Source organism: Mandrillus leucophaeus, unplaced genomic scaffold (genome assembly GCF_000951045.1).
Source record: "Mandrillus leucophaeus isolate KB7577 unplaced genomic scaffold, Mleu.le_1.0 Scaffold1061, whole genome shotgun sequence".
Taxonomy (NCBI): domain Eukaryota; kingdom Metazoa; phylum Chordata; class Mammalia; order Primates; family Cercopithecidae; genus Mandrillus; species Mandrillus leucophaeus.
In genome coordinates, this window is record NW_012098777.1 from 331,764 (window position 1) to 357,895 (window position 26,132).

A 26,132-nucleotide genomic window follows, 5' to 3' on the forward strand; every position below is an offset into this window, starting at 1 on the left:
TATTATATAAACCATTATTAAATATAGCTACTTTAAATCACTTGAACTCAGCTTACTATTTGTTTCATCATTGTACATGCACACTTTAAGATCTCATTAATATTTTCAAAATGGATTGCTTTCACCAAAAATGAAATTATATATGATATTATAGATGGTTACAAAAAAGTTAAAGTAATTGATGGATTTTGTTCACTTTAATTTGAAACTTCTTTATAAAATATTTTAATGCATACATACAGTATTAAGAATTTGATTTTAAAACTCAGAATAACATAAGATGGTACTCAGTTGCTCATATCTAGAATATGACATCATACACATGACAGAATTGTGACATCAATGTCATCCTCTCAAATCGGAATGTTCATAATTTTACACAAACGCATTCAATTATTTACATCTGTAATTGATTAATTTTAACAGTATTGTAATTTCAATCCACCCTCTAACGTTTAACTTTTTCAATTACAAATTTTTTACTCAACTTTCTATTTTATTTAAATCAATACAATTGAATTACAGGCACTAATCCTTCAAGCTGAAAACACCTATCCCATTTCCTATGGCTGTGAATAAGGTTCCAGATTTTATTTACTCAATTTGATGTTTATATTATTACAAGTAATAGTGTTATGATGAAACATAAGAATAAAAGGTCTCATATTTCATATTTAAAGTATTAATCACACTGTAGAAATGTGAAATTGAAACTACCCTAATGTATTCTATGAGTAAGATCACGGTCACAAAATAACAGTTTCTATACAATTCAATCATACTGATATAATATTCAACAGTCTTATCATTGTAATGTCTAGTTACCTTAATGTCACTTCCATTTAAACACATTCTATTTATGCGACTGCCATTGGGTCGGCTAGAATCAATCCAATAGATGAATTCTTCTCTGTAATCAAAGTCTATAGCAATAACATTGTTTAATCCCTAAAAATAAAAAAGACTATGTTGTCAATCATAGTTCATAGAAATAATTATAAAATGTTTTAAGAGTTTACAGGAATCATTGTCTCCCTTTGAACCTAAATAGTTCTAGTTATTATAATAAATAGTGTTTGCTACCAATTCTCATTAAAAGTATCATATATTCACATTTTCCTTACATCATACATTTATATACTATGATATTAATTTGAAAATATTTTCCACACGGGCCACAAAATTTCAAAATATTTATAGTGGTTTAAATAAATAGCCAGTAATGTGAAAATAAAAATAACTTCTTTTAAGGAGATAAAGTTTAAAATTTCTACTTTAGGTTTATATGAAATATAAACTTTATGTCATAATAATCTGTTCCATGGAGGAGCCTGAAAAAAGTACACATCTAAATTGAAAAGCTAGATCATCTGATTAAGATGAGCCCTGGACAGCCATCTGATGAGTCAGAAAAGAAGGTATAGAAATTTTACTTTCCCCCAAAGCTCTTGTCCCAACAACTGTATAAAAGAGCTGCCTTTCTTCATGCTTCAGATGGCCCCTTGGCAATACAGTGTGATATTAGAATTTAAAAGTTACAACCTCGGGTGAGTATTTGACCAAGGAGGAACTAGGTAATCAACATGTTTTTATTCCACATGGTGGAAATGTGAGGAAATGCCTCCCTTCAGACTCATGGTTATGCATTTTTTAGCAGGTAGCAAAACAGAACACAAATTCAATTGATGGGTTTCTGGATGCTACAGCTTTTTGGTTTGACAGTTCTCACATTTGATTCTATTTGAGGACTGTACATCCAGGATCTAGGAATCTTTTAGTTGCAGAATTATTCAAACAGTTGCCTAGGAATTGGTTTAATTCTGACTTACTGGTCAAGATTATATCTTTACTCCCTTAAGGACTGAGTAATTTATTAATATATAAATTCTATTGATTAGAAAATAATATTATAGATATTTAGCAAAGCCTCAAGGGATCTCTGCCATGTTTTTATATCTATGGAGAGCTAGCTTACATCAATATTCACCATAAAGTTGATGCTATGTCTCAGATTGTTTTAGAGGGAAATGTATGAGTAGTTGTAGTCCTATGAGTAGAGACAAGCATCTTCAGAGAGGCAGACTTTTTTTTATTTGTTTTAGTTTGGTTGTGGGGAGGAGGGAGAAGGAGGAAAGTAATTCTCAGGTCTGAGTTGAGTTTCAACATCTACTCTGAAAATTCAGAATCTGATGATAATAATAAAACTGACTTAGATTTAAATAGTTCTTTAGAAGAGTCAAGCCAAGGCTAATAATTACTCTTCAGACATACTTTTCCAAGGGCATTCAAGACTAAAGGTGTCCTATGTATATCAGCAAATAAAAGGAGATTCTGGCAAATACTGCTTATCTTCCCTTCTCACAGCGAGGCTAAATTTTAATAATAATAGTGTTAAAACGAGCAATCTCATTTTCTTGAAGTCCAGATTATAAAGACAACCTGTAGTAACCTAACCCCACAAAATCTCATGCCATATGTCATAAACAAGAGACACAAGGCAATAATATAGCTCAGTGCAAATTCCTTGCTAAGCCAAGATGAATAAATGCAAGTATCTTTCCTACTGACAACACTATAAATCATGAATAACGACTATAAGTGCTAAAAACGGATAACTGATATTCAGTCACAGATTCAAAAGATTCATTAAATATCCATTCACATCCTAAAAACTGGAGAACTCCTTAACTAAATGCACATAACCATAGATATGTAGGAAGTTGCCTACGCAAAATAAGTCAAAGTTCTAAAATACAAATTGAATGTGTTCCAGGAAAGTTTGTAGAGGGCTTAATAAATCCATTCCAATAGTAGTTTACAATATCACTTCTGTTCAACTGCTTTTCTCTCCAGAGCAATAATGTAAATAAGTTAGGATTCTGTGATGCCTTGTTAATTCAGGTGGCTAAATTAGAGAGTTTTACAGGGAAAAAGTAGAGAGAAACACATCTCTAACTTGAGCAGAGATTTACCCACAATCCTCAGTCATGGAAGAATTATCCTATTCCTTCTTTACAATAATCAATTTAGATAATAAAAATCCAATTCCAAATTTAGCAAGTCAACTATAATAAATTAAAGCTGCAAATGCAGAAAATTGAAGCTCTAAATTCCAACATATCTATCTAGCCAAGCTGGTCATTTTTCTACAGCTTTACTCTTAATCCCCACAGAAAACAGTGCAGTGGTCTCTTTGCAGGATCATATGCAAGAAATATTAAAACAGCCAGGTGCATGGTCAAAATAATGTCTAAAAACTAGTCATCCCAGTAGTTTCAGAGCTGAAAATTGGTTTCATCAGAATCCTATTTGCTTCTTTCATTTCTGTAGCTAAAGACTTGCACTCTTTGGTTTGAGATGATTAATTTAGGAAATTGTGTTTTGTTTCTCTATACGATGTTACTGGAATAAAGACACTGTTCAAATTGAATTGGATAACATATTGGAAAGGTACTTGATTAATTTTCATTCCCAAAATGTATGTCATTAAAGTACAGTTTCTAAATATAGTACATGAATTTAAGTTATAGCTGACCTTAGTACAATTATGTTGTAGAATATAGACGGCAAGAAAAAGTCCCACCACTTGTTATAATTTTATGCTATAAAACTTTATGAGATTGTTACTGACTACAACTAAGATAATATAATTTGTGATATTACGATAAATCATTCTTCCTAATCAGCTGCACATAAAAGTTCCAAATAGTTAAGACAATGATACTGTCTTTTCATTTATTTTTGTTGTGAGAAAATGTGCAGAAATAATTATTTCTCTGTTCTATTTCATTCTGCATATGTGGACAGGCTCTCTGGACAAAGATAATGGTTCCTATTGCCTAGAACTCCTTTAAAATTTCTATAACACTATGATAAAACTGAGTAAAACTATGTTCTCTGAAAGAAATGACATATTCCCAGCAGCCCATAGGCAAAACTGGGCAGAAGGCTTGCCATGGGTTCTTTGGGTCTCTATTTCCTTACTCAGTGGACACCATTAACAATTGCTTTCCAAAGACACAGGTGTGTTCAGATCCTTCATGAACGTCTTCACCATCCTCACTGCTTCTTCATTCCCATATGTACTGCACTAAGAAAGTATCTGAAACTCATCCCCACTTAGGTACTAATGACTGGCAACAGTCAAAAATGATACCACCAGGAGAAAAGAGCTATGTTAAAGGTGCATTAAAGTGGTTCTGTTACGTGAAATAGACTTAAATGATGCATAGAGGAAAAAATCATTTTGTTCCATTAAGAACAATTTCTGACAACACATTATCCATGAAAGACAACAAAAGGAATACTGGTGGAGATATCCTGAGCTACAAGGTTGGAAAATGAAGCAAGAAGCTAGGACCGAATCTCTATTATAACTCTGTCATGAAGATAATGAATATTGTTCTATATTAGTTAAACTTGTGGTTCAGCTGAGCTTAAAAATATTCTAAAGAGAGAACTTTATTCCTTCAAACTGAGATAGTAGAGTCTAAATGGTCAGAATGTTACATATATATATATATATATATATATATATGTTTATATATATATATATATATAAACCACCTAGTGAAAAAAACAAACATGTCCTTGTTCCAGAGACCATACCAGAAAATACGTGGCTGATGCATCTAACTTTGAATTTACAGAAAGGTTTATAGGGCCTGTGTAATCATATCCCAAGAAAGATAATTTTTAATATTTTATAACTTTGATATAAGGTTAAAAGTACAAGAAAAAGTTTAAAAATATAGAAAAAGTATATTAAGTTAAGTTAGTTAAAGTAGGAAACTATTTGGGCAACAAAAAACTTTCCATCTTGAAGCAGTTATGTATACATTTTCTCCTGAAGTATTTTTTAGGTAAGTAAATCTTTATGTTGCTGAAAACACACTGCAGGAATGGTGGTCTTCCTTTATACTTAAAACTGACATAAACAAACTAGAAAAATGAGAAAAAACCTTAATTTTGGCACACTTGTTCTAGACAGTGCTTTCACATATTTCTGCCACTATTATACAGTTTGAGGCAAAGATAAATTTGGAGTAGAGCAGATACAAACCAAATATTTTCAAAGAAAATATTTCTCCTGACAACTAAAAATATGCTTCCCAAATTCTATTTGCTAGGTAGTTCTACAGCTCTAACATATACCTAGTACACATGTTAAATGTTACGGAGTCATCTTGGGAGTCATACCTGTTTTAAAAGTGTGTAGTTGGAGCCATCAGTGCTAATTTTCCTTATCTCATGATGATCAGCAAGAATTAAAAAAGGTTCTTCATCTAAACACCAACACAAATAACATATTAGACTTTTAAGTATCTATGTATTTCCCCTCTGCATAATTTCAGTTTAGTTTAGCAGCAATGTGATGTCAAATATAGTGCTGGTCTAGTAGATTCAGGGTTTAAAGAATCATACTGAGCAACCTAGTTGACAGTAGAATGAAGAGGCAGCACACGCCCAGGCAGTACAGAAAATCTAGAAAATTCTAAGTGCATACCTTACTCACCCTCAGTATTCTTGACATTCATATAATTTATTTGGAATGAGAAAATATCTACTGTTACAATCTGATCATCTGCATAAATTGCAGAAAAAGATAATATTCACCTGTTTTAGAAACCTACGTACAGCTAAAACATTCTTATGATCAGAAATTTTTTTCTTGATAATCAAGTGGCTAATGCTCTCAGGATGACCTCAGTGAAGACCAAGAGTATCACTGCATGTATATATTCTTTTACCTGCCTGAGGACTTCTCATAAATAACTTCTGAACTCCAGGTTCTAAAATCTTTATTAATTTTACCTTTCTTCATGAGTCTTATTTTTTTTTTAACGCTTTAATAGTCTTTATTTCTTCCTTATCATCTTGTCCAATGTCTTTTCGTATCCCATTTACTTTAGAATCTGGGAAAGAGCATGATAAAGATCTGACCATGCTCAATATATGGGAGATCCTCTAAACCACTAGCATTTGGTTTTCTCTTCAGATTTTATTTGGACACAAAATGATTTCTTGAAGAAGATAATTTCAGAAAGATTTTCTTTTATATTTATTTAAATATATATCTGAATAATTTAAAGTCAGTTTGACCACATTCTCAGTGGTTATAATCCTAGATTCATTTGATGAATAATTTGCTCAAGCATTTTAACATCTGTTTTTGAGACACATTCATAAACTTATTTGCCAAATGAAAAAGTTTAATGTTGATAGAACTTAGAAAAAAAAAAAAACACTTAAAAAAGTAATCATGTCATATAATTGAAAGTGGCTTTATTATAAATTATTTATTGTTATAGAGTTACTGTCCTTTTTAAATTGTTTGAAGTCATTATTCTTCTGTCTTTAGTTTTGTAATTAATATGTAATACCAAAGATATGACATTATGTTTCAGCATATACTATGTCACTCATGTTAAATACCCCCTTCTATCATCATTGATGGGATCTCAAATTAGTCATTCCCATCTTCTTTTTGAGGCCAGGCTGAGACTCAGATTACTTTTCAAAACAGAATTGGCTCTTGAGTTGAAGATGCCTTGCCACTTTGTCAATAGATTTCTCAATTATAAATATAAAATTAATCAGTCATGTTCGACTTCACTGCTTAGGCAATTCCATTATTTACAACTTAAATATATTTCATTTTTTAAAATCTCTGTAGTGCAAGATTTACGCTTTAACAAACATAAATGCTGTAAGAACACATTTTTATATTTAAAATTTGTATTAGTTTCAAAGCATAATTGCTAATGAGAAACAACTATGGTGTGGATACATAATGTAACAAGACCCATATTTTAATCATTACTATTCATCTCCTCTACATAATCCTTTATTAATGTTTAAAGTAATGGAAACATTGGTCGTTTTTGAGATTTAATCTCTTCTTTTTGTACCAGGTCACTAAATGCATTATGTAGCAATCATTAAGACGGCCCAAAGCGAGTAGATTGGTAGATTAAGCAATGGGCTCCAAATCATCCTCAAATTGATTGAGGGAAGGATAAGTGATGGTGGAATGAAAAATTGAAAGGAGTTAATTTTTTTTCCTCATAATGTGTAAAGTTTTGACCTGTTAAAAAACCCCATATTTTAAAATTAATATCTCTGAGAGCTATTTTCTTAAAGTGGTTGAGAAAACAGCTAATGTTTTAAATGTTGGCACTGACGAGCACCTATATAAGAAACTGGCAATAATATTTTATTCACTATACTTAAAAACAATGGGAAGAGATGCCCTTAGTCACCATTTTTTGCCCATTTAACAATCATCATTATATTATTGCTTTGTATCATTTTAATGTCTGTGATTTATCTCCCAAAGGATTAAAGTTATGGGCCATGCTTTATTAAATGTATAATTTACAGGATCAAATATACTACTTGGAATAAAGAGAAGTTTAACAATATTTGCTGAATCACTGGAAGAATTCAAATAGTCCTGTATAGCTGATTTGTTATTACTATTGTTGCTTCTTCTTATTAACCTGTTGTTCTCTCTAGCATATATATATGAGTATGTATCGTGGAGGGGAGAATGAAAAATATTATGATAATGTCACAATAGTCTCTTTAACAGTTTTGGCCAAACTTGTTCCCAAGAACATGTGATTCAGCAGGAAGCAGTGCTAGAGATAGTTTTTTTTTTTTTTTTTTTTTTTTTGTGTGTGTGTGTGTGTGTGTGTGTGTGAACACTCTCAAAGTCTAGAAAACACTCAATAATTCACAAGACCATAAGGCAATGTTATTACAAACAGAGCATACAAAATCAGAGTGACAGATTCCCATATCAATGGAAGCAGAGGAGAATTTTGATTTTTCAGAAACATCAAGGAGGAGTGAATTCAATAAGAATGGCTATAAAATTCAGGATCCATATGATAACTGAGGTTGGATCAGTGGGCAAGTTCAATTCGATACCTGAGAGTGATTTGCAGCCATTTGGGTTATCAGGTTGTATTTCATACCCATCTGTACAGAGACATTTGTAAGTCCCATATGTATTGATGCATTGCTGGCTACAGGGAAAGCCTGAAGAGCATTCATCAATGTCTACACATGTTTTGCCATCATCCTTCAGTTGGAATCCAGGCCAGCATTTGCACTGGGAAAAGAAAAATGAGCATAATCAATTCATATCATTGTCACTGTCTTTTACTATTGGATATCTCTTTAGCAGTAAGCAAGAAAAGCACTTGAAAATAGATAAAGGCAAGTCTTTCTGTCTCCCAGCATTTGACCTTTGATGGGAATTATGTATATTATGTAAAGTCAGTTAGAAAGCACTCTCTCAAACATCTTCATTTGATCTTTTGAAGTTGGCAAGATTGTAAAAGTTAATTGACATTGCTAAGGCCATGTGGTTAGAGATTGCCAAAGCCAAAAATAAGAGTGAAGCTTTCTACTTCTTTTTTTGTTTTTCTATTGCATTACATTGTCTTTTTAGAATATTTTAACAATTATAAGATTAATCCTTACATGGAGTTTTGAAAATTTTTAACATTGTCACATATGTTATTTCACTTGAGCAGTATAGAAATCTATAATGTAGATATTTTTAGGTTGGTACAAAAGTAACTGTGGTTTTTGCAATTACCTTTAATGGCAAAAATCACAATTACTTTTGCACCGATCTAATATTATCTTTAGTTGATGAGAAATACAAAAGCATGAAGACGGAGTTGTTTAGACAAGGCCAGTAGGAGATCTTGGACACACTGAAATTTTTAATACATAGTAATCCTCAATTAACATTTATTGACTTGTTTGATTCCATACCTAGATACGTAGGTGTCTGAATAAATAGTAATATTCATGTAGATTTTTTTATCTCAATAACTAAATCAATTTGTATCATCAAATCTTTCCTTCAGCATCTCTATGATGTTTTATTTGTCCTTCTGATGACACATGATATCAACTAACTGGTATGTCAACTCTTAGAGTACAAACATGATGACATGTGTATTCTTTGCCTTCCTAGAAAGGATGAGGTACTTTATTTATTTATTTATTTTATTATTTTATTATTTTTTTTTAAATTTTTTATTATTATACTTTAAGTTCTAGGGTACATGTGGATAACGTGCAGGTTTGTTACATATGTATACTTGTGTCATGTTGGCGTGCTGCACCCATCAACTCGTCAGGACCCATCAACTTGTCATTTACATCAGGTATAACTCCCAATGCAATCCTTCCCCCCTCCCCCCTCCCCATGATAGGCCCCGGTGTATGATGTTCCCCTTCCCGAGTCCAAGTGATCATACTTTAATTGATCATTGTCTTTCAGCTCTGTTCTCAGTCCCTGCCAAGTAGCATGTGAAAATTATTGTTATAGAAAATGAACCTATACTTGGCCAGATGATTATGGTCATACTAACCTTCATTAAGACTGATTAGTGGTCTTTGAACAAAGGAAATTGTAAGTATTGAGTAGGATGGTGAGTTAAGAAGGATTTCTGAGTTGTTAAAAGTAACTAGTACTCAAGAGCTCTCCACAGTAAATATTTCATAATCTGGATAAAATTGATCATTTATTCTCAGATAAAAGTGATGGCAGAGCTTTGAATTTATTGATAAAGATATTAGAATGATATATGCCCACATTAATAAATAATCAGGAAACAATTTATGAGCAGAATTATTTTTTAAGTACAAGAAACGTTTTCAATACTGTGGAGGAAAGCAACCGAGTAACATCAATTTCATCTGAAATTAATTAAAGGATAAATCAATATTTTCCCCAATTCTGTTTATAAGAAATGAAACTCTTTAAGCTCTTAGCACTTTCACCTTTAACAATTGACACCAACAATTTATCTAATAATGCTCAGAAATTATAGCGGACTTTTAAAATCTCTATAATCCACTTAGCAATCCAGTGGGTTAAAATGAAGGCAAAAGCCACGGCTTGATTTCCCAAACTCCCTTCATTATATCTCACTGAGTGACAATATTACTTTCCTTGAGATGATCCATCCTGCCACCAGGAGGAATTGGTACTTAACTATGGCCAAAGAAAATGGCATACTTAATGCCATTAACTCTATACATAAAAACATGGTTAAAATGAATTTCATATTATATATTTTTACTCTTTAAAAATAAATATTAAATAAAAAAAGAAAATGAGAAATTTGACAGGATAGTAATCCCAGATAGGCCTAAAAATTAAGCCAAGTGACTGTATACTCAAGAAGCCAGAGGTCCAATTAGTAGACACAGAGCAATGTTTAATCAAGAGTCACTTTAGGACAAATGAAAGGAAATTTTATAGAATGTGTTGAATTTCTCTAAAACATTATTATTAAATGGAACAAAGTGCATCACCATTTTAATGGGGTTTCTGAAAATCACTTTGAATGCCTCATGACAGGTTTATAGAAGTACTATATGAAACAGATGGCTTGGATAAGAACACACAGTGGAAAATTAATTTCTTGAAGGCAAAATTGATTAACTCTACTATAATATAAAATTGTATAAACAAAAGTTTAAGATTTACAGTAAATTTTTAAAATTTTTATTTTGTTTGAAATCACATTTATAAAAAGACAATTTATTTCTCAATCTGTTAACCTATTTTAATAAAAATATCTTTGGTCCTAATAATAGAAAGACATCTGTAGGCAATTCTACTAGATGAACTTTCATAAGTTGAACGAAAGAAAATAAGAATCTTTTGCATTTTCAAAGATATTTTATAGAATATAAGATTAGAATGTTCTCTTTCACTTAAAAAAGACAATTTTTATGAAAGTGAAAATTGTATGTATTCAGTCTCATCTTAATTTTTCTCACCATTCCAAATTATTTAGAATTTTCTGGAGTTAGATTAATCTTTATAAGAAAAATAGCTAGCAGAAAAAATAACTAAGCCTTTTCTATTTCTCTCAGGAAAATTTCTTTGCAGTTTCTCAAGTAACATGACAAATATTGATTATTTTATTTCTACTGTATACATCATAACTTTTTTCCCTCCCAGAAGTACATTTATTTTTACATGGTAAATTATCCTTTCTATCAAAATAAGATTTTTGCTTCAGTTAAATGTTATTACTCCCTTTTGAATAGTTAGATACATTGTATTTGTTTTACTGCAAACATGCAAATTGGCCACAGTCCATAAGGTCTAAATTTAACTTTTGTAAGCAATTTTCATTTCATTGCAGAATTTAGAGGATGATTTCTTGTCACGTTCTGCTTATGTTACAAGGAGAAGTAGGCTGCTGGATAGTTTTCCCCATTCTCTGAAACAGAGAAATCTATCAGCTCACATATTTTTGCAATGTGGTAGAAGCATCTTGTTGTACATAAACTTTTTACTCAGTTTGCCATCAACAAATTGTCATATATATGACATACATTTGTGTGTATAATATATGCATGCATATAAATATACATATACATAAATATAAACACAATATGTAAAATATTTGGTTTGAACCTTTGCTTAAATCTTATATTTATGATTCTGGTCTCATCTTGAATGTTTGTACAAGTCGTATTTCCATCAATAGATGTTTTATATTATTAACTAGCTTTTACATGTGTACATACTTAAAAACATCATAGCAATTCTGTCTGATAACATGCACACGCCTTGTGAAGTATTAAATACTTGTGTCTATTTTAACTTGAATTATCACTTCATTCTATAGTTTCTTGAGAAGACAAAAGGAAAACACTGGCATTTATAAAGTATTGATAAACAAGTATTTATGTATGAGGAATCTTTCAAGTTACTTAAAATAAGCATGGCTCAATATGTGTTTCTGGATGATATTGTCTGCTACCAAAAGCAATTTCCAAATATGGTATGGCTGTGTGCTAATACAGGCATTTACAATAACATCAAACCTTATTTTTAATGTCATGTCACAAAGTATGTAATTGATATTCTATACATTTTATAATTTATTACGAAGTTTGTTATCACAGACATTAAATACACATGGAATAAACACAAATAAATCTACTTTGAAATGTATCACATAGAACACACACACACAAACACACACACACACATAACACACACACAGCCATGCATCAGTTAATGACAGGGATACTTTCTGAGAAATACTCTGTTAGGTGATTTGTCATTGTGTGAACATCATAGAGTGTATTTGTACAAACCTATATGGTATAGGCCATCATGCACCTAGGATATATGGTAGAGCCTATTGTTCCTAGGTTACAAACATGTAGAGCATGTTACTGTACTGAATGCTGTAGGCAATTGTAACACAACGGTAAGTATTTATATATCTAAACATATTGCACCATATGTTTAGAAAACGTACAGTAAAAATATGGTATTATAATTCTACAGGACCACCAGTGTATAAGCAGCACATTGTTGACCAAAACATCATTATATGGTACATAACTGTATATATGATAGAACTAAACAATTATTTATAATGCTATGACTTAAAATTTTAATTAGTTACCTGCAGTAATTCTAAAACACATTCCCTGATGTATTCAGGAAAGATTTCTACGTTAATCGTACACAAGTCATCAATAACATTTATTTTCTGCTTCATTGGTCTTTAAAATATTTACTGCCAAAATTAATTATTTGATGCATGCTTATCTCATTAAAAGATGTACTGGCTCATTTGCTTTTTTTCTTTCTGACTGTAATATATTGTTTGTGAATGAGTTCATGTTCTCCTTTACAAGTTTAACCACTTCTACTTAATACAATACTGGGTCTAAAAAAATTTATATATATATTACTTTCTTGGTGTTTCAAGTTTTTATCTCTAATTTTTGCAGGGAGGAATTGATTGTTGTGGTTCTTAGGTTATGTCTATATACAGTAAAATCCTAACCAACCTAACCATGTAGCTAAGTTAATAATACCAGAAATTCAGAATTTAAAAACTGCAAATTGGTTGTTTAGTTGAATTTACTATTAGAACTGGCTTGTCATAGCATGCTAAAGCTGGCAGGAACAATGGCCCAACACCTTTGCCATACACAAATTCTCTACCATCCTTTAAAGAAGGTCATTTAGCCACTGCAGAAACACTTTCATTGGTGATGTGTGAGCTGGTTCATTCCAATAAGAAGTGTTCTAACATTAGAAACTTCTTCCTTGTATTGAACAGAATCTGCTTTCCAACTCTTAACTCTAATCTTTTAAGCAACCCAGATTAAGTATGTTCCCTGTTATACTACTTCATATACAGTTATGTGAATACAGCTAGTAAATTGTCTTTGCTCTAAGCAAAACTTCTTCTGAAGACGTGCTCCAGACTCTAATGCTTCTGGATACACAAATTTGGATACACTCCAATTCGTCATGGTTTCTCTTGATAAAATGCCATGTTCATACACGTGCACAGTACTCCCAGGCAGAGCTCGGCAGAATAAAATCTAACCTCTGTAATGGTCCTAATTTTCATTAGGCTGTCTCTGTTGCTTATAGTAGTTATGTCCTACTGAAGATTCATACAGAGTTGTTGCTCCGTTAAAAACACTAATTTTCAAAGGAATTGCTCTTAATGAGTTTTTCCCATACTTACAAAATTGATTTTAACCTAACACACAACTTTACATTTCAACATTGTGTTAGTTTTGTCCACCATCCCAACATGCTGAAACCAAGATGGTTTTAGAAGTTATTTCTGTCCATCGATTCTGTCAGCGAATCACTCTTTTCAGGGAAATGGTACTTACAAAATCTATTCGGATATTACATATGGTTTATTTTTAGTGTATTTACACTAAGTCCTAATAATTCATATCTTATGTTTTTTTTTCCTTTCTTGTTTGTATAAAAAATATTCTGTTCTCTAGTGTTGCAGTAAATGATTAGCCCATTCCACTTCGAAGACGTACTGGAGAGAGAATGAGGGAAGAAATGGAAACTTAAGAGTTAAATAGATATTTATACAGTTATTAACACAGCAGCATTGTCTCTGACCACTAGTTGCACCTGGCTTATTTATTTTCTTTATGCTTTGAATATGTTGAAAAATACTTTAATTTTATTTTTGTCTCCTTAACTATATTCTCACAACTTTCATGTCATGCTACTATTACGGTATCTTTATATAGATACTCTCCATTTAATTAGTTTTATTATGATGATGGCTTTTAACTTGTTCATTTACATTACATTAAATAGTTTTCTTGACCTCAAATTCTAACATATCACATGTTTTGCTACTTTTGATGAGTACCTACCTTATAACTGATTGGAAGGTCTTGACAGTCTTGAGAACATCCACTGACTTTCTTACTCAAACATTCATTTATATGGCAGTTTCTCTCATCTGAACCATCGCCACAGTCATCCTTATTGTTGCAAAGACCTCCACTGGGAATGCACCTGCCATTTTTGCACATAAAAAATGAACTGTTGCATGACTGTTCTGGAAGAAAAACAAACAAACAAATGGAACATAAAGGGCATGTCATTGTTTTATACTACAATTGTTGAAAACATTCACAAATATGATAAACATGTGTCAAAAATCATAATAAAGTATATATAAAATGCTTTACATATTCAGTATAATATTTTATAAAGTTCAGAAAACCAAGGTCAAACTACACTTTTATGTTCAACACTTATTGCAAATATAGCTTGACCATGAAAATTAATTATCAAAATAAACCTCCATAGTAAAATTAATGAACTATTTCTGCCTCCTCTATTTTGTGAAGAATGAGTTCAAAAGCATAATGATAGTCTGACAATTCCCTCAAGCCATAGGTCTCTGAGAAATTATATGTCACTAAAAATTAAGAATCTAGAATAGGTAGATATTCCTAAATTCTTTTCTTCCTAGAAATATAACATTGACATTTTGAAGTCAGGGTATAAAACAGACATCGGTGGTGAATAATAGGTGTTCCAAATATAGCTATGGAAAATAGCCGGATGACTTGAACAATACTCATCATCATACACGCTAAAAGAAAGCCTATTATCATGTAAAGTCCATGAGAAAAAAGTTATTGAATATATTCTATAATATATTATTACATATTTAGTATTTGGAATAGAGAAGCGATAAATAGACCAAGTTTTTAATATATGTATACTCAAATGATATGCAATTTGTTTCATTTTGCCTAATTATGAATAATACAGACAACTTCCCAGTAAATTTAAACTTTTTTGCATTTGAATTTTCAAATAGGCCAATACAGTGAAATTATTCTCATATAAACTCATATATTAAGATATAATGAATTTTTGGCAGTGGGGAAGACAGGATGGTGAATTCAGCAGTACCACTGCCTCAAATCTTTATATTTCTGACACAGACTTAAATTTCCAAAACTAGTTTCCCACATAGTCAATTACTAGTACCCTGCATAGTGTCACAAGATACATCACATGCTTAATAATTTGCATTTTCTTTCATTGAATACTATACTAGACAGAAAATAACAATTTTTCCACTGAAAACACTTCAGAATAAACCTGGTATTGTATCTATTTCTATACCTGCACTTTTACACTTTGGATTTAAAGGTGCTTCATCAGAATGGTCAGGACAGTCAAAGTCTCCATCACACTGCCATTGAGTATTTAGAAGACACCGCCCATCAGCACAACTAAATTCTTCTGTACCACACTGTCGGTATCCTAGAGACAGAGAAAAAACATTTGACTAATTCATATAACCAATACTAATTGAAATGTCATCTCCTCAATGCACACTACATCTGATTAATGTGGATTACCCTTGTCTCCTATGAGAAATGTTTCTCATTTCTTTCTGTAACAGTGGTTATAGTTGCAAGAGATATTTGTGGTTTGGAAGTAGAACTATGGTTCAAAAACTCAAGTTGGAAACAGACATTCTTATTATTTCAAGGTGAAGAAACAAGAAAGTGACCCTTGACTATACCATTTCTCTTCACCTATCATCTAGATCTTGATAATATCTCTTAGAATGGAAAATGAAAATGAAAGCTATTAGAATTAGCTTGGTTAGGTATAATACGAGAACATATGAGCTATAATTCTGAGCTATAATGATAATTCTCAGAAGCTCTGATATCATGTTTATGTTTAGAAAGCAGTATTCAATGTGTAAAAACATTGTTAAAATGAGAAAAATTTAAAAGTCAATTTTAGAGCAATAAGAACAAAAACTATTATAATTATCCTATATATCGCTTCTTAGGGTCATTAAAACCTTTATTCAAATTATAAAAAAAAATCATTTGCGAAAAGTTAATATCTATGTCTATTTGTAAGTACAACTTATTTGATTTTCAACATTGTTTTATAATGAATTTTTTCTAAGTTTGTCAACAATAAAAACAGTTATTCCTAGTAGAACTTTCTGATAAATCTGGGTAAATTCTCTGTTTTAAGTGGGAAGGGGTAAGATTTTTATGGCTTAAGAAATAAACACAATTCCAACAGAAAATATACTTAATAATGAGTATTTAATTTAAATTGTTTTCATATTGGAATGGTTAAACTAGATAGTTTAATAGCCTCAGCTTCCCTAGCATTTCTTCCCTCTCTCTCTTCCTTCACCAGCTCCTTCTTCTCATTTAATAAATACACTGAAGTCTTGTCCAGTCTAATAACAATAAAAATCTATCTATACACCTCTTACCAGCCCATTTCTCGTCTCTTTATTGCCCAATCTTGCTTCCACTTACTTGCCTGCAGTTCATCTCTAATCAATCAACATTTCATTTCTGTGACCTCTATCTTCTGAAATTCCTCTTAGAGATAACAAACACCAAGTGCCAAGTGTCAAATTCTGGATCTTGGCCTCCTATTTACTTTACCTTTTTGCAGCATTTTATGTTTCTGACCACACTATCTTAGAAAGAGTTTCCTGACTTAATGATATTCACAGTCTACCTTCCTTGGCTTCTTTACAACTTTGATCTTGCTGTTCCCTTATTTTCCTTCTGTATGAAGTCCTCTCCTGTTCCACTCTAAAATGTTGCCAGTGAAACCCTAACTTCAATGTTCGGTCTTTATTTTCATGCCACCTTTAGGCTGATGGACAGAAAGTTAATATTACTTGTCCTCGTTGTACTTCTGATCTAGAATTAAATTATCACACACTCACTATATAGCTTTATGTGATTGATTAACACCTCATATTAAAAATGTCCACAATAAAGTCTTTATTACATCTCACATCTTATCGACAAAATTAACCCTTAACCTCTTGTATCCCAACACTCATTAATAGCAGCAATCACCAAGTCATCCAAGCTAGAAATACCCTTTTATCCTCCATGTCCTACTGTAAATGAAGTCTGACACATTCTGTACCTTCCACTCCACCATTCTCAACCTGGTTCAAAACCACGTCATTAATCATCAGAACTATCACAATAACCCCCTAACTAGTTTATTTCCCTCTATGACTCCTTTGCTCCGTGGCAGTATTTCTCCCACTCTGGTGAAAAAATGTGGTTCTAAAACAAAAATGTGACTGTAACATTTCATTCTCTTGTGTCAAAATGTGCAATGGCCTCTGAGAGACAAAATAATTAAATACAAATTCTCTGACACTGTATTTCAGCCTTTTTCAAATCTAACTTCAACTTTTTAAACTTCCACTTAATTAACAGAAGACTAATTGCTATTCCTCACCCATCTCAATTTTCAGTCTTTGTAAACACATATAGAATTTACTGTTCCTGAAACTGCTCTAAGAACTTTAAAAATATAAATTTATTTAATTCTCTGAACAGTCCTAACATTTAAGCCTTGTTATTAAGCACATTTTACAGATGGAAAACTGAGGCCCAGGGAAGTGAAATGACCTTTTCAAGGTCACATAGCTGTTAAGTGGAAGATCCAGGACTTGAACCCAGGCTCTCCAGCTCTGGGGTTCATGCTATTAACCACCACACCATGCTCTCTAGCATTACATAGGATTTCCTCTTACTAACATTCCCTGCTTCTATTCTTTAGTGCCTCCCTCAAGAACTATTCTTCTCGGCTCTGATCTCATTGTGATTCTCATTTCTATTTGACATAGTATGTTATTGTACTACATTGAATTTCTGTTTTTTCCATTTGTCTGTGACTTTTCCAAGTGGGGCTTCTCTGTCTCATTCATCTCTGTATCAACCAAATATAATGTCTAGCAGAGGGGAGGTATTCAATCGGATATAACTCTGCTTCAGATTTATGTCTTGTGCTATGATCTAGCCTTAAAAATATCACATCAAATGTATGACTTCATGCTGAAATAATCATAAAAACTGATACCCACTAATTTCAGTGAGGTTCATATCAAAGGCCAAGGCTATAGACACTGCACAGGGAGGACAAAGGAAGGCACTAAATCTGTTGCCTTCTCTGAGCATATATAAAGTTCACAGCTTTTCATTGCATACATTTGTTCATGTCTACGCATTCAAATATTTTACAAAAACATTACGTTCACATTAGAGTTCAACTTCAACAGAGCATTTTTAATATATTGATGTTATCATTAAAGTTATATGTTGTATAGATATTATATATAACATGTAGAAAAATATATGTAAAGGCAATATACATTTCATGATAATATTACATTTTATCAAATCATTGAATACATCAAAAGATAAATAGAAAATATTAAGTATCTGGTTTTTCTGATAATTCTGAATTATATTCTTTTTTTACTCAAATATTTAATTTGGCTATACAACTGAACAAGCCGGCGATATACTGTCTTCAGATTTCAAGTATTTCAAAATATATTAAACTAAAGATTTTTTTTTAATGTATTTATTTTGAGATGGAGTCTCACTCTGTCACCCAGGCTGGAGTGCAGTGGCATAATCTCAGCTCACTGTGACCTCCACTTCCTGGGTACAAGCAATTCTCCTGCCTCAGCCTCCGGAGTAGCTGGGACTACAGGCTAGTGCCACCATGCCGAACTAATTTTTGTATTTTTGGTAGAGATGGGGTTTCACCATGTTGGCCAGGCTGGTCTCAAACTCCTGACCTCAGGTGATCCACCTGCCTCAGCCTTCCAAAGTGCTAGGACTACATGCATGAGGCACCACACCCGGCCCAAAGACATTTTTATAAACATTTTCCAATATACTGATGCAAATATACTGCAAACAGGTATGATTTCCAAATAAATGCTAGAACTTAAATAAGTTATAGGTGCTGTGATTTTGTATTACTGAATTCACTGGCTCTTGATGACACTAAGAAATGTGTTTGTTTGTTGCTTTAGTTATTTATTTACATGCTACTTTTGAAAGACTCTTAGCCTAGGAATCTCCTTCATGAAGTTTTAGATGTACTTACCACACTGTGGTGACTCATCAGAGCCATCTCCACAGTCGTCATCATGGTCACAAACAAATTGCTTGGGAATGCATACTTTATTATGGCACATGAAAGCATTTTCATCACATGTATTATTGGGAGCTAACAAAGACATCACAAAAAATAAAGTTAGATTAGCACATATTTTATCTTCTCCCATATTAGGAGCTTGGGGAATATGTAAAATCATGTCCAATAGCTCATAGTTACTGAGAAAAAGAAAACTTTGCATAATATTCAATACATCAGATGAGCTAATAATTGCATATGTATTTATATTAGAATATCTGAATATAAATACACATAATTTAAGGATTTAGTATTCATGAATTCAACTATTCCAGAGTGACCCTGAATTCAAGTCATGTAGCTATTTTAAATTTGGTGAAGGATGAATTCAAATGTTCATATGTTAGAAAAAATATCTCAGCTAATAATATTCTGGTTTTTTTTTTAACTTATGCCTACAGTAATGCTGGTAAAGTAATAACAATGTTGCTACCTTGTGAAAAATAGCCCTGCAAAGAACAATATTAATGTTCATAAAGGAAGTGTAAAGAAAACTGAGAAGGTTTAGAATGTTATTGTCTTTAAAAAAATAAAACTTTTTGATAACTTCCAGAGTGGGGTGTTGAATTAGATAAAGGTAAGATCTTTGATGTCATCAGTCTCACCATAAGTACCACACAAATGAAATGGAATATTTACCCTTTAGGAATATTGATGCATGAAAGCAATGTTCCAACAAGTGGGAAAAATGGTTGATCCAAGTGATCAATAAAATTTCAGCAAAAATTCAAAAGAACATAACTAGTGCAGAGAAAGAAAAAAAATAATACCACATGCATAGAATAATAAGAGGTTTGCAAGGCTCATTCAAATATTTTCAGTAATCTTTGCTTATATTTAAAAGGTAAATGCTATGCAGGACTCAAGGTTTGGGGTATTGCAAATAGCAATAATTTGCCATACGCTATTGTAGAATGCTGGAAAGAGAAAAGTTTTGCAGAAAGTGGCTGTGGCACTTATATTTGTATTCTTAAGGAAGCAATTTATCTTCTTGGTGCATTTGTTTCTTTATCTATTTAATAGGGATAAAAAATATATCTGATAAATTTCTTATAAGGAATAGATAACGTATGTGAAGCAGATTTGGCTCATTTTAAGTATTTAATAAATGTCTAGGTGCTCTCTAAACTCCTATTTATATAATAATTATTTTTGGCAGAGTCCTCAAAACAGTTCACTACAATATTGTGGGAATTCAATAATGCAAATAACAGCAACAATTACAATAATTGATATGTAACGCGGGTACTTGAAAAACTTAGGTGTCTTCCATTTCTCCATTCCATGTCTTAATAAGCACTTTTCTCCCCATGAAACACCTTTCTCCTTCTTTGTCCCTCAAGACTCAGATAATATCATCACTTTTTCTTGAAATCATTCCATGAGGCATTTTACATATTAGTAGGATATTTTACATAATATTTCTTTGTGATTGGAATAGTATATTTTATATACATCACTTTAACATTTAAGATACAGGTATTATCAATATTCTTTCCCATTGCCTGTAGCCCCCTCTCCCCAGACCGTCCCAGGCTCCATGAACCAATAAATCTCTCCCTTTATCTCAGAAATTATTGACATAGTGTAGGTAAAACATAAGGGTTTTTATAACGTAATCAGGCATAATTTACTTTTAATAAAGAGTTTTTTAAAGTTGTATAGAAGCCACAGAGAAGTAGCATGAACAACTGCCTCTTGTAATCAGAGTAAAATTCTGATTTTACTAACTCCTCTTAACTTTGAACTGTATGCCAGCTTGGATAACTCAGGTGAATTACACCAATTCCAATACATGAATTAATCTTTAAAACACTGAGCAACAGTGACTTATTTGGCATTAACACTTTCAGATCACTTGAGTACAATTTGCTGCATTTTAACATAATTTACTTAATAGTACCCATGTGGTCCAAAAGTGTTAATATGCCTCCCAGAGTGTTAACTTGCTACAATAGCAACAGCATACTGGGACCATCTGGATCCCTGAATTGAGGCATAATCCTTTATTATGTAGCACTCAGTGGCCCCATTGACCTTTACAGACACACATATCAGTTTCAAGATCAAAGTGAATTATTCTACAACAATAGTATGAGTTCTGGGCAAATAGGTCTGCCTCGAAGTTTTCTTTTTTCTTTTCTGCTTTAACTATTCCTCATGTACACGTGCACACACATGCACATGCGCACGCGTGCATACACACACACACACACACACACACACTCTCTCTTACATTATGGCTTCAAATACAAAAGATGTGAAGGCAGGCCATTGGAGAGATGACTGGCAGAATTCATTTTAACAAGTGGAGTTCGCAGCATTATTTCTGACAAGTTGCTCAGCCCAGCAGATCCCCTATGTGACCTTGTGATCTGCATTTAAATATGCAGTCCCTTCATCCTCCTGATCATGCAAAGGAATTCATCTAAAAGTTTACTGTTGAGTAATACCCTGAAAATTTCCTGAGGTGACTTAGAGTCAGAAACTTAGTAAATTGTCTGACCTCCGAAGGGGCTCTTCTGATCCCTCAGCTTCATTCGGCTATATCCATACTATTTTTACACAACCCAAGGGTTAATACCCTATCCTTAGGACTAATAGGTGTTTACTGACCTCCTGATCAGTAGTTATTTAGGATCAGAGAAGTCATTCCCAGAGATTCTATAATAGACAATCTAAAAGCCTTCAGTAGGGATGGTGGTGGACGACGCAAAAGAGAAAGTACCAAACCTACTGTACTCGTACACATAAAGTGCAGTTACATTAGCTGAGAAGTGAAATGATAAGTCTGTGTTTATCAAAATGGTTTTAAAATGGGTAATCTGACTGCGTATGTTTGAAACATTGAACAGTAGTTAAAGAGGTTGCAGAACTACTGTGATAACAACATCCCACCTGATTAAGTCCAGTACTACCTACGGGCCCAGGAATTGGGAAAGCAATGGGAAATGTGCTACGGCAAATACTACAAAAACAAACACCCAAGGATGCTGTAGCAGTTTTCTTTGACATGCAGCCCTGGCCAGTGTTCATACCGCAGCCTGCTGTGGAAAGCTCATCGCTTCCATTTGGACAGTCCCTTTCACCATCACAAAGCCAATGTCGGGGCACGCAGGCATGAGAGCCCTGGCAGCTGAACATGTCAGCAGCACAGGTTACAGCACCTGAAACGCAAAAACATAATGCCATTAAGACCACTGTGTGTCCACTGGAAAATGTCTACCATTTACATTTTCTGTAGTAAGGGGAGAGGCAGAAGAATGTTGCTTATAAAGAGGCGATCGTAGTTATTGGGAATCATTAAACATCATTCTTCCCGTGTAGTCGTCTACACATTTTTATCTAAGAAGGTATTATTTCCTAGCTATAGTGTTATATTTCTTAAAGCTACATGGCAGAAAATAATGTATTTTATCCTTGTAAAATGTGGCAAAGCATAGAAATATCATAGAATTGTGAATACACTGAGATAACATTTCTAAAAGACTGAAACTAGAAAAATAACAGTAATTGAAATAATGCTATTTTTATTGCTTAATATGTGCTAAGCACTTAACATATTAACTCATTTAATCCATACAATAAGCCCGACCCATAGAACTATTATTAGTATGTTTTCACAGAAAAGAAAACCAAGGCTCGGAGAAGTTGAAAAGCTTGCAGAAAGTCACAAGTTTCACATGATTCCCCATGCTGCACTGGGAGTCCAGAACCCGCTGAATCCTAAGCACCATCTTTTGACCACTCACGTCATTATTATTACTCTCCATCCTGTAGTACCAAAAGAATAAGTGTATACATATTCTATTTTTTCATGCATAATAATTGGAATCTACCTTTGCTCTATCATTGCAATGTTTCTTTATTTGCATGATAATGTCTTTCAAAAAAATGCTTGTTGATTTGGACTCTTAAGTACAAAAGGTTCCTCTTTCCTTCCATTTATGATCATAGGGTGGCCATATGTCAAATGACCCTCTCTCCTGATGTTTTCCTAGTCCCTGTGCAGTTATATACAATGAACGTTTTGAATGTTCTGTTTGTTTATAAAAGTACCTGAGTGAATCCTAAATCTCTCTTTTTAAAAAAATTGTACTTTCTTATGACCCAAAGTTATCCAGAATAGATGCTAAAAAAGAAACTTGTTGAATTGTTGAAAATAGAATATTATCTCCAGGAAGAAAATATAAGTAACTAGATGAAAAATATTTGTTTCTAACAATTGAAAGCAGTAGCCAATGTGTTTTAATTGGATTATCATTTATCCTCTTACTTTTCAGCCAGAGTTGTTAGGAGCAGAAAATTCTTTTTGAGGTAATGTTTTCAATACGGTAAGCAGTGGGGTATCACAATACAATCCTCGAGGAGTCTTTTGCAACATTAACATACCTGTTCTGGACATATACCTTACCTGAAGGAAAGGATGAAGTGTGAATGTTGACAAATCCCCCAGTAATCTAGATTTGCTTATTTAATTGAGGATCTATTTAATAGAACGGAGTTTAGCATGTTATATAATACTGGAAGAAGTTAGAAAATAATCTATTAAATAAAGGTACTTTCATTTAAAAATGATTTTGTTTGCTAACTAGTATGTCTTTAGTATTTTCAATAATAAATTCTCTTTCCACAGAAAATATTTTTATATTATTCCTCCTTATCTATCCTTTTTAAGCTTGTCGTGAAAACATAAAGTGTCCTTTTTACTATTATATTCTCAATTCAATGCTTTGTATAACATTTTTACTGTCAAGCTTGAGATTTTTGTAACTGCATTTTTTTCTCTTAAGGAAGTTTTGATAAATGTAAAATTTGTCTACTGCCATATTATCACTTTAATTTGTTCTCAAGGCAGTCTGATAGAAAGAGCCCTTATTTGGCAGTGGAGAAATCTAATTCTGTATGACCTTGGTGAAGACTAGCGCCTGAATTACCCTATCTTTAAAATGATGTGTATGACTGGATAATTACCAAGATACTCCAGCTATAAAATGGCATAAGGCTCTTTGTAGCTAATTTTCTGGCTCCCTTGATAGTATTCAACAGATTTTGTGTTAAGAACATGCCAAAACATCATAGTCAATTGGGAAGAAAATGGCCCAAAGAAAAAATTCATGACTTTATTTCATAGTTGCCACTGCCATCTGGAGACATATTGCCTTCCTCAGGGAAAAGAATCCCTAGGGAGAAGAAAGACATGTTGATAAATTCCACTAGATCCATCTTGCACGCCCACTCGGATAATATTTGATTGATAAGAGTCACTATCCTATTTAATATTTCGGAACCTGAATTCTGCTCATACCTCTGTCACACTTAATTATCTGAGTGACCTCAGGCAAATTTATTAATTTCTGTGAGTTTCTCTTTTTTCATCTCTCAAAAGATGGAAATAAACTAGACCATGGTTTTCAAAATGGACCCTCAATATTCCAGATCAGAATCACTCTATGCATATCAATAAAGAACGTGTTTACATCCTGTATCAGAATATTTTGAATTGGAAATGGGGAAACTACATTTTTAACACACTTCTGAGAAGGATCTTTTGCACCCCAAAGGTTGAAAACAAGTGAGATACATTATTTATAAAATTATTTTCCTGTTCTAAAATATGAGGTTCAGTTCATTGACAGATGATTGGTCTAAAGCAGTATTTTCTTTATGTGTCTCAAGCTTGGTAGTTAGTACATAAAATATAGCTCATAATTAAAGCAAATTAGCTCAGTATTTTGATTGCAGGTAAACATGTCCATTTTCTTATTAGTCTTTAATAAAAAAGCATTATTAGGACACTGACAATACTTTGACAAAGAAATGAGGCAGGAGAAATAAAATCAGAAAAACCTCATAAATATAGTGTGCATTGGTTATGTTAGATGATCATACTAGGTATATAGTTATATAGGGATAAATCTTTTTGTATCCAATTAATAGGTAAGGAATCATCAAAATAAGGAATGAAACGAAACGGTCTACGATTACACAGCTTGCAAATGCAGATGTGGGAGAACTCACCTCTACACGACTTTATAGAGATTTTTGCCCCTATAATATTGTGTCCATTCAGAAAGTGCAGTGTTATCAATGGGGTCATTTAGTGCAGAAGTTAACAAAAGTCAAAGGTAAGATAATTTTAGAGATTGAAACCGTGTTCATCCTATTGTAAGTAGGTAATTCTTTTATTAAAATTATTTTTAAAAATAATAGCAAAGAGAAACAGACTGTCAGACATCTAATTGGCTACTGACTTTTTTTCTTTCATAGCTTTTTGATAGTGATCTTTCTATTTGTCTGTGGCATAACTGTAGATTGTTTCAGCTGTGTAAGTAAAAAGTAGATTTTGAGTGACTTAAATACAAGAAAATAAATCGCCTGCTTTCAAGAATATCTCCAATTTCATATTGTTTACAAAGAACTTCAGTTTAGCTTGAATACTATAAAATACTACCTTTCTCCATGTTTGTGACAGAAATAGCAGTCCACAAACCCTGAAGTTTAAAAGAGGTGTTAAATACACTAAAATCTATACATACACCTTATTCTATGATTTGGGTCCTTCTCTTCCTAAAAGAGGATAGTAACAGCTGCCACCAAAGGCTGATGTAATGAGTAAAGAATATGTATCTACAGGTACGAATGTATACACAGAAATAGATTACATAGACAACCAAAAGACATCTACACAAATTAGTGAAATTCTTAGCCAGTTAGAAAAAAAAAAAAATTAAAGATTAGCTTGTTTCCTTCTTTT

At 32.5% G+C, this 26,132-nt stretch overlaps 1 protein-coding gene across 1 annotated transcript in view; it reads right to left on the bottom strand.

The window, feature by feature from the left end:
• LRP1B (low density lipoprotein receptor-related protein 1B) overlaps positions 1-26,132 on the bottom strand; it is a gene marked incomplete at its 5' end in the record, with an annotated part of 705,068 nt that overhangs the window by 301,697 nt on the left and 377,239 nt on the right. Inside the window, 7 exons of the mRNA XM_011984332.1 lie at positions 826-948; positions 5,200-5,285; positions 7,936-8,119; positions 14,218-14,405; positions 15,491-15,631; positions 19,286-19,408; positions 22,414-22,542. Coding sequence (XP_011839722.1) covers positions 826-948; positions 5,200-5,285; positions 7,936-8,119; positions 14,218-14,405; positions 15,491-15,631; positions 19,286-19,408; positions 22,414-22,542 — 974 coding nt within the window. The remainder of the gene's footprint in view (positions 1-825; positions 949-5,199; positions 5,286-7,935; positions 8,120-14,217; positions 14,406-15,490; positions 15,632-19,285; positions 19,409-22,413; positions 22,543-26,132) is intronic.